We start from the raw sequence: 10,865 nt of genomic DNA on the forward strand, positions 1-10,865 counted from the left end.
ATCAGTGTGACCTGGATACCCAAGACCATGGGAACCCACTTCCTGCATCAGTGAGACACGGAGTCAAAGGAGATCATTTTGAGGCTTTAAGATTTGACTGCCCTGCTGGATTTCAGACATTCATGGGGACTGTAGCCCCTTTGTTTTGGCCAATTTCTCCCATTTAAAATGGTTATATTTACCCAATACCTGTACCCCCATTGTATCTAAACAACTAAGTTGTTTTTGATTTTACAGGCTTATAGGCAGAAGAGATTTGCCTTGTCTCAGATGAGACATTGGACTATAAAATTTTGAGTTAATACTGAAACGAGTTAAGACTTTGAGGGACTGTTGGGAAGGCATGATTGGTTTTGAAATGTAAGGACATGAAATTTGGGAAGGGCCAGGGGCAGAATGATATGGTTTGGCTGTGTCCACATCCAAATCTCATCTTGAATTCCCACGTGTTGTGGGAGGAACCTGGCGGGATGTAATTGAATCATGGCACAGGTCTTTCCCGTGCTATTCTCATGATAGTGAATAAGTCTCACAAGATCTGATGGTATTATAAGGGGGATTTTCCCTGCCCAATCTCTTTGCCTACTGCCATCCACGTAAGACATGACTTGCTCCTCCTTGCCTTCTGCCATGATTATGAGGCCTCTCCAACCATATGGAACTGTAAGTCCACTGAACCTTTTTCTTTGTAAATTGCCCACTCTTGGGTTATCTCTTTATCAGCAGTGTGAAAATTGACTAATACAAGTAATAATGTAACAATAACAATGTCAAGTTAGGGGCACTATTGTCTTTTAGGAAGATATAAACATCTTAGTGTAACCAATGACTTTCTTTCTGCATTTCCCCCATTAAAACAGCAACCTGGCTTTTGCTTGAATGTCGTTAACTGGGAGAGAATCTCTCTTTTCTGATAAGTTCTAATTATTAGAATATTTTCTTTCATTCAGAAGAAATCTAGTTCTCCAAATCACTAGTTCTAATTTTGCTCTGTGAAATCAGCCGGGTCAAGTCTTCTTCCTTTGCTTCGTGAAAGTTCTTCTAGTATTTAACATTCAGATCTCCATTCTTTTCTTTTGGATAAAAATTCTTAATTTCTTTAACTATCTCTCAAATGTCATGTTTTCCAAAAGCCTCCCAATTGCCCTGCTCTCACTGTATTATAGCTCGTCAATGTCTCTCAAAGCATGGCACCTAACCTTTAGTATGAGACTCCAAATTTGGCCTGACTAGAATAGAATATAGGGGAGCTATTACCTCGTATAATGTGCACCTGAGACTTTCTATTAATACTACCTGAAATTATGTAAGATATTTTAGTACTTTCACCATACCACTAGCTCATATTTAGCTAATTACAATCCTCAAAATTCCCAACCCCCACCATGAACTATTTTAAGTTGCATCTCCTACGTTCTATACATATTAAATAGAAATTTCAGAACTTATAGTCAAGATTTTACATCTATAATGTTACAGGCCACTGTTTCCCTCTAAAAGCCCCTAGGCAGAATCCTAGGCCATTATGTCCCTTCCTAAAGATATCCATTAGCGTCTGGTTTACTGTAACTCCCAGGATCTGTCATGGTTCATTGTGATGTCAGTAATCACACAGGTGACTGTTTCACTCCTATTTTCACCTTTCTTCTGGACTCCTCCAACAATCTTTTCTTCTGGAGTCTCTTTCAGTTTTCCTACTTCATTGCCCACTTTTACTCAGTTTTCTTTGAAAGACCTCTGAATATTTGAGTGACCCAGGACTCCTTGACCTCGTCACTGTCAACACTCACTCCCTTGGTGATCTCATCTCTATACCAACAACTCCCAATGTATACGTGCAGGTCAGATCACTCTCCAGCCCCACTCTACACTGCTTACTTGACATCTCCACTTGGACATCAAACAGACATTCAAAAATTAACATTTGTAAAACCAAACTCCTGGTTTTTCCCTAAAACTTGCTCTTCCTAAAGTCTTCTCAACCCCAGCTACTAACAAGTCCATTCTTGTGTTTACTCAGGCCAAAAATCACGGCACGTCCCTTGTGTTCTTTCTAACACATTATATACATTCAGAATATATCTAGAATCCAACCACTTTTCACCTCTTCCAATGCTGTTACTCTGGTGCAAGCCACCATGATTTCTTTCTCAGATTATTGCAATGGCCTACTAGTAGGTCATTCTTGCTCCACACCAACCACCACCACCCCCATGTTAGATTCTCAATACAGAGACTAGAGTGAGTCATTAAACTTAAAACTGAACTCTAAATATGTTCCTTCTCTATTTAACACCTCTCCCATTCCTGTGGCTCTCATCACACTCAGAGTAATATTCAAAGCTGTTATAAGGGCCTACAGGACCTAATCTATCCATTCCACTCTACCTCTGACCCTTTGCTCATCCTCTATCATTCTCCCCTTGCTTACTCCACCTCATGGCTCTTCCTGTGGTTCCTTGAATGTGCTAGGCACACTCCCACCCAGGACCTTTGCAATGGATATTCCCTCTGCCCAAAATGTTCTTCTCTCAGACATCTGCATGACTGTTCTGTCACTTTCTTCAAGTCTCTGCTTTAAAGATACCTTATCAAAGAGGTCTTCTTTGACTAACCCTCTCATTCCCATTACTCTGTTTTGACCTTTTTCATAATACTTATCATCCCTTGATATAGATGTTCTGGTCTCTGTTGCCCTTCCTTACTCTCTCCTTGCCCCTACCAAGAAAAAAAGTATATTTTATGGATAAAAGGCTTTTATCTGTCCTTTTCTGTACTATAATCCTCAGTGCTTAGACAATGCCTGACATATAGCAAGAGTTCAATAAATAGTAGTATAATCATAAGTAATGCTCTCTTGCTGAAACTAATTACAATGGTTACCTCTGGAGAGGAGCAATGGACTGTTGAAAGGTAAGGTGTGAAGACTTCCTTTTCTCTGCTTACCCCTTTGCACCTTTTAGATTTTAATACCATGTATATGTATTTTCTACCCTCCCCCAATTTTTAAATTGGGGCAAAAATAATTTTAATAAACAGATTTATCTTGTTGCTTTTGAATAAACATTAAAATCAAGATTCTTTTTCATAGCAATGCTACCCTGTAACATATCAGCTATCCTTTGAAATTTTGTGCAGTTTATAAATTAAAGAACATGCTTTCTATATCTTTATGTAAGTTGAGCATTTTGTAAGTTCCTAGAAATAGGAAGTGCTACATGCGTGTTGGTAATTCAAAATCTGAAAAAGAGGGAAATAATGTTGTACAGGCATTATGTTTTAGTGAACTAGAGGGAATTTCTGAACAACATTTTCATTCTTTTCTAAGGGTCTATGAATATTTAGCATAATAACACATTCTTAGATTCTACCAGCAATCAGTGTCAAACATACTGGTTTATAAGTTTTAAGAATCCACCATTTTCCCCTTTTTGAAAATCACTTATCAAATTCAGCTTTTCTAGCCCTAGTCTTATTCTCCAAAGATACTGGGAATGAATTTAAAGCTGCTCAGCACACTCATTCAATTCCATGAGATGTAAAGTAGTTGGATGTGAAGAACTGATCTCATCAAAGTAGTAACACAAGATTTTACCTTCTGTTTACTTATCCTGGGATCCAGGTATCTCTTTCTGTATGTTTCAATTTTCCAACTTAACAATCACTGTCCATTTTAAATTAGGGAGCTCAAATAAGAATTGAGAAGCTCTTCCCTCCCTTTTCTCATATCCTAATACTACAGCATCTTCCACAAACAGTGGGCCTCTCTGGCTCGCACTCTTCTCACCGTTCTCCTTGCCCTCAAATGTTATTTAACCAAACAAAACTGGTTGTCTTTCATTTCTGGACCATGTTCTTTATAATGACTTTAGTGCACAGCATTCCTATATAGATATATTAGTCTCTTGAAATGTCTTTTATTTTCACTGCTCTCTGAATTTTCCAGCATCGTTTTCAAAACTCCCTTAGTCACCACTGAAATAATCTAATTGTTGAATAAAATCACAACTAACTAATCCAAAGATCTTGATGTAACATTTAGCCAGTTATTTCTTTGAAGATGCAGAGAATGAGATAGATGATAGAAATAAAGGGAGAGAAAGATTTTCTTTTTCACAGCTAGACAAAAAGGCAGATTTTGTCTTTCACAGTCTGAGCAAGCTGTGCTCATATTTACTTATCCTGTGTTGATCTCAGAACACTAACTCATACCCTTGTGCCCATGGGGTTAGATTATTATAATTCCCTTCTAGTCAACCTTCCAGCAATAACTTGGGAATGAAGAAAATGAAAAACGAAAGGAACACGAAAGGAACGATTTGGCTAAAGTAAATACTGCGAATCAGAAAGGTGCACATGTTTTAGGAAGCCATGACTGACCTGTGTTTAGCACAGATCCTTACACAAAGGAGGCATTTAATATGTCTACTAAGTTGAATTGAACCGCAATGGTTTCTCACTTTACAAAAGATAATAAAAGCTTTCTGTAATCCCTGTAATCCATGCTCCCAGGGATAGACAATAAAATGGGCAAGATAACCAACAACCCTTCTCTCAACCCTCAGAATCGGAAGTAAAAAGAGGAGAGAGGAGAGCCTATGACCAAAGCAATGAGCAGGGTGGTTTTGTTGGAACAGTAAGTTCATGAAGGGAAAGTTAAGCTGAAAGCCTTTATAATATTTATCAATGTATTTTTAAAGTATGTAAGCATCTCTAAATTTTAATTTAACCTAATTTGAATTCCCTGTATTAAAGAATATATATTGTACTTACTTACAGAAATGGTATTGATTGTATCTAGAGGATATGCCCAGAGAAATAAATTGCATTCATTTTCCAAACTCTTTTATTCATCTTATATGTTTCTTTAAAAATAGTAATAGCAAAGTGTAATGTTCCTTACCATTTCAATAGAACTGTAGCTTTCTCAAAAGAAAGAAGATTGAAATTTATACCTTCTGAAGGGGATTACCTGGAAATGACTCCAAATAAAAAATGTCCACACATCTGTCAAACACATCCAAAAGTGAAGACAGTTAATCTAGCCTCCAAATGGAATTTAGAAGATGACTAGCAATGTGTTATAGTTCTTTGGATTTGTTATATTAAATAGAATAAACACAGGGTATATGAAACCTTCTGAAAGTTATTTAAATCATGATAGACTGAGAATAGTTTTTCCAATACAGCATCACATTTAGCATTTGAAAAATGCAGACATATAAACAATATGGTCCATGGGAAAGTAAATTGGAAAATGCTTTTTGTAATTATCTTGAAATTTAAGTCAAATTATCTATAAATTGATATCACTGCAGCAAATCATATTGGACTGATTTTTCCTGACCATTCTCCATCATGTTCTTGATTTTGCTTTCCATATATTAAGCAGTCAATGAGTTAGTTACCAAAGCATGCAATGAGTTAACTTCTATTTCATTTTGTTCAAATGTTCTATTTAAAATTCTTTCTTTAAACAAAGGACCATTCTTTTTTCCTTTTGTTATTGTATGCTCCTTTTGAATAGTTTCCAGGAATAAAATAACTGATCATGAAAAAACAAAACAGTTGCTCTTAACATTCTTTGTATAAAGTTATTAGATGATGGTACTTGTATGATTAACACTAACATGTTGTAGCTACCACGGTGTATTAAATGTTCCCTTGTCAACAGACATAATTTCACATGTCCATTATCAATTTAGAAATGAAGTTGTAATTTTAGAAGACAGTGTTATTTTGTTGAGACTATTTCCACGCCACAAAAGGGACAGAAGCAACGAGAATACCTGAAAATAGAGGATGGATGGCATTTTATGGTGCAGTTTTAATGATGTTGAAACATATATTCATTCCAGGACACTGCTGAGAAATATTTTTGGAAATGTTCCTGGGAGAATTTTAATTACCATCGATGTATAAAAATAAATAACAGAATATCTGTCCAGATGGCATGATTGGTGATGTTTTTCAGAAAAACAGTTTTTAAAACATCAATATCTGTCTTAAATTTCCATCTGAAAAAGAAACAAACTCTGTTTACAGTGTATCACACTCAAAGTCTAAGTTAGTTCTTAGTTTGAGTTGAGTCCCAAAAAGCACCACTCTTTAAAAAAAAAAAAAAAAAAAGCACTCTTCTGCCATGTGGGGACACAGTGAAAAGACAGCAGTGTATGGACCAGGAAGCAGACCTTCACCAGACACCATTTCTACCTTGATCTTAGATTTCTCAGCTTCTAGCACTGTGAGAAAATAAATTTCTGTGTATAAGCCAAAAAAAAAAAAAAAAGTAAATTAAGAAATACAGTGTAAAGTAGTGTGCTTAATAGGCATCTCTGATACAATTGAGGGCTGACCTGCTAACTTTGCTTATAGCAATAGAACTGCCAAAATAACAGACCAGGAAGTTGGACAAGATTTCTCTGGAATTTTAAGATCTAGCTATTTATTTATATATCATTTCTGGCGTTTGAGTCTCTTATAGCAGCACATCCAGTCTACTTAATAAGAAACATAGAGATTTAAGGCATTAACCAATCAACAACTATATCAGAAATTCCTTCAAGCCACAATCATAAACTAAAAAACTTCTATATAAATATGCAAAATGTGTTCCTTCCATCTTTCTTCATTCTTCTCCTATCCAAACGTAGTATCATGTTTGATTTTATTACCATATTTGTTGCCTAGGATAGAAAACCCCAAACACATTCAATAAAGCAAGGTATTTCTATAATAATAATACTAAAAATGCCAAATGCATTGTTATTTATTACAGCCACTTTTCTGTAACAATGCACTATACATTTTGAAATTGCTAAAAGAGTAAATTTTAAATGATTTTACCACAAAAAATAAGTACATGAGATGATGGATTTGTTAATTAGCTAATCATTTGACAGTGCAGACATATATCAAAACATCACACTGTACCCCACAAATATATATTCTAAGCATTTCCTATATAATAACTTTTGTGGATATGTTACTGAACATGGGGCACTTAGCTTCCCTTTTCTAGTTCACATAATCTTGGTGGCATTAATAGGAGGTGGGTAATGTTTCATAAAGAAACGATTTACTTTGATTACAGTGGATAAAGATTCTGAACTATGAGCAGTCTAGCCTCAGCAAAGAATGGTAAAGACAAAAACTACCTTCCTTTGTCTATTATCATTTGCCATCTTCTTTTGCAATTATAAAGAGTTTTGTTTCCATTTGGATGCAGAAGTTGAAGGAGAGACTGCGCAGCCATTCTTAGACTTAAATCCTCCCCCACCCCCAGGGATATAATAACTAACATACAACCACTGGCGTTTGGCGTTGGGGCTTTTGAGTACTTTTCTTTCTTTCTTTTTCTTTTTTCTTATATAGGGTCTCCACTTTTTCTCTTCCCTTCAGGATATTGACAAATTTTATTCAACGCATTCTCCAAACCTCTTTTCCCCAGCTTAGATCTTTTGTACCAGGGCGGTTAATTACGATTACCTTAGGCATTCCACATAACCCTTAAGAGAAGCTTACGAAAAGGGGTTTCTTTAAATCAACCACCAAGAGCACACACACCAGTCACACTCCCCTTCCCCTCCTCTGGGAGCACCCACCACCCCAGGCCTTCTAGCTCTACATTGCCAAAACTACACAGCTCCCACTCCACCATAGCAAAGCTTTCTCAGGAAAGAGCACCACACAGCATCCCCTTTCCTCTCTCTGGAAACAGCGTTAACCAGGCCGGCAGCCTCAAAGCACGCTTCCTGGATTCTTTGACCAGGATGCGCCAGGGGCCTGGGCTCCCGTTGGACACTGGCGCGCTCAAACTTCGAATAGGGCGTCGGGCGAAGAAAGGCCAAACCCAGGGCAATTTCCTGGGGGGAGACGGGGGGGCGGGGCGGGCGGGTCAGACTGCTGGTAAACTGTGCTACGTCCACTCACCACCACCCAAGCCCTACAACCCACAGCCAGGTCCGCCGCATTTCGGACTTCCAAGTTTCAACGCTCCCTGCAAAGTGGGGCCATCCGGGCAGCGACGAAATACAGGTTTTGGGCGGGGGCAGCCACAGCACCCTTGCAAAGCTGTGCCTTCCGAATTAGGGACAAACTCCCTGGGATTTGTTTTCTGCGGGGGAAAAGGTGAAGAGATGTGGGGGGAGTAGGGTATGGTGGCGATTGGTGGAGGGCAAGTGTAAGGGGCAGTTACAGCCACATCTCTGCCCTGGACAGAGCCGGGTCCAGGGGCCGCGGGCCTGTCTGCCGCTGGGTTGTCAGCATCTCCTGTAGCCGGCGCGCACACCGCGCGCAAACACGCCCCCCAAAATCCCCACAACCTGTCAAACGGGCCCTACAGCTCGGAGCCCCCTGGCAGGAAGGAGAAACTTGTACCCAGACTCGCCAGCAGTCAGAATGCTGCGGTTTGTCGATGAGAACAATTTTTAAAGCGGAAATAATCATGATAATGAAATAAAAGGATCAAAAGCATCTTGACTACTTCTGAGCCTTTGGGAAAAATAAAATTGTTGTTTTCTACCAGCCCGCGAATATTCCCAGTCGCCCGTGGCGACGCGGGGGTGGGGTTGGCGCTCAAGGCAGAAAGCGCGAGGCAGGTGCCCAGGAGAGCCGCGCAGAAGGGGACTGACTGGGGGGCCCGGGTCCCCGACGCCATTTGAGGGGCAGCGGCGCCCGCCTTACCTGTGGATGCAGTTTCCATGGCAACGGGCGACTGCTGGGCGGCGCCCGAGCCGGGTTCCCGCGGCGCAGCTTCCCGGGCCCTGGCGCCCAACCCCGGGCTGGGCTTCCCAGCCTGCGGCGCTGGCGTGGCCCCTTTCGGCGTCACCGCTTCGTCCTCCCCCTCCCCCCGGTCCCTGAGCCACTGGGACCCGGGGCCGGCCAGCTGCAGCAGCTCGTCCTGCGGATCCGGCGGCGCGGCCATGGCTGGCGGTCCCCCGGCGCGGCGACGGCGGCTTGGCTGGGCCGAGGCTCGGTGGCTGCGCGGGCGCTCCCTGCTGCTGTCCCCGGAGGGACTCGGCGCTCGGGGAAGCTGCGGTGTCTCAGCGCCACCGCCGCCTCTGCTGCAACTCCGCCGAGCCGCTGCCTGCCGTTCTTCCCGCTTCAGCTCCTCCTTCTCCCCCCTCCTCTTCCTCCGGCCCCGCCGCGGCCGCTGCCTGCGCTCCTCCTCCTACTCCAGTCGCTGCTGCCGCCGCCGCTTCGCTACTCCCAAGCCTGTTATTACGCAGGTGAAAATGGCCTGCTTGGTCCGGGTCCTCCTGGGCACGTCAGCCCCCAACCTGCAAATGGCAGGCCCGGGTTAGGGGATGTGCCAAATCCACTCGAATCTTCCTCTCGTTTGGGGAGGAATAAAAAGGAAGAACCAGCAGGTAGAAGCAGCCACCAGCAGCGTCGCCTTCCCAACTCAGAAAGTTAAGCCCCGACTGGTGTCCTGGGTCCCGAGGCAAAGAGGAAAAACTAGAGAACTCAGGGCCACAGTTCTGAGAGTGAGCAGTATGAGTTGTGGAGGGGACACAGGTCTGAGCGGGGAAGGGGTGGAGATGGATTCTGATGGCAGATGGAGACCAGGGAAGCTGCAACCCCGAGGTTAAATCCTGCGTTTCCAGAATGGGCCTGAAAATAGTGGAGTAAAGGAATGAGTTATCAGGACGGCCTCCAAAAAAAGCTTAACACATCTCACCCTGACCAGCCCTGAGTGCAAACAGGATATCAATAGGCAGGACAAAAGCTGTACATTTCCTTTCAGAAACACTGAGCCAAAGCCATCCTAATCATACGCTGTCTCTGCAGTCTGTTGTATTTCAGAAGTTGGACATTCCATAAGCTTGCATCTTTTTCTTTACAGTTCACTGCGATAAAATGGAAGATAGCAAATAAACCCAAACTCAGAGGAGGAAAGTGACTTGCCTTATCATGTATTATGCCCATATGAAGACCCATCTTTTCAAATGTCTTGTTTTATTGGTTCTCCAGTTGTTTATATAATAATAAAATAATGTGCCTTTAAAAACTAAGATTCACCACAACACACAGGGTGAAGGAATAGGTTTATCCACTGTTTCTTCTCTAGAAAAGGAGGGCGCAGACGGTACAGCACACTGTGAGACTGTGGGACTCTAGGCCACCATGCTTATCTTGAGGATTTCATACCTGTCCATTGGTATATTCAAAGGCCAACTTCAGGACCATTCAGGTGCTCCTCAATAATGCTAAAATGAAAAAGCCCAGATTCTGCCTAATCTTTTGTTCTGCTAGTGCACTAATGTTCAACAGATGACAATAAATTAGAGAAAAATCATTCACTAAACAATAAATATGGCCTCCTAAAGCCAGATATCCTGGAAATCTGATGGTCACCAAAATTTTACATTTTTGATATACTCAAAATTATCTCTCATGATGGAAATGTTCACTATCTAGATTGTGGTTATAGCTTCACAGGTGCATACATATGTCAAAACTTACTGTTTACTGTAAATATGAACAATTTAATGTGTTGTCAGTTATACCTCAATAAAGCTATAAAAATAATCTCATCCAAAAACAACAAAATAATTGGTTATCATGAATCATAATGATTTTTAAATATCTTTCCATGGGAAAACAAGAGCGTATTTAAGAAACCGTTAAGTTGAAAAGCTTATTCCACTGCTGTCTTTCCGTGGAGCTTAATCCTGCCTTGTAATTAGAGGGCACTTGTAAGCTTTTTTCAAATCTATTACTTAGTATTCCCTAAAGCTTCAGAAGTATTAGATGGGAATTTATCATGGTTTTATTACTAATAACAAGACAAGAACATAGACAATTCTAATGATATAACCTTAAAGTGGTTATGGATGAATACTAATATTTGAGAATTGCTA

General features: G+C 40.9%; 1 protein-coding gene across 1 annotated transcript in view; it reads right to left on the reverse strand.

Annotated features, from left to right (window-relative positions):
- The window catches only part of RTN1 (reticulon 1), a 282,864-nt gene extending 273,608 nt beyond the window's left edge, over positions 1-9,256 (reverse strand). Inside the window, exon 1 of the mRNA XM_025392989.1 lies at positions 8,686-9,256. Within this exon, the coding sequence (XP_025248774.1) occupies positions 8,686-8,926 (241 nt within the window). The 5' untranslated portion in view covers positions 8,927-9,256. The remainder of the gene's footprint in view (positions 1-8,685) is intronic.
- Positions 9,257-10,865: the final 1,609 nt, after the last annotated feature.

Source organism: Theropithecus gelada, chromosome 7b, assembly GCF_003255815.1.
Source record: "Theropithecus gelada isolate Dixy chromosome 7b, Tgel_1.0, whole genome shotgun sequence".
NCBI classification, from domain to species: domain Eukaryota; kingdom Metazoa; phylum Chordata; class Mammalia; order Primates; family Cercopithecidae; genus Theropithecus; species Theropithecus gelada.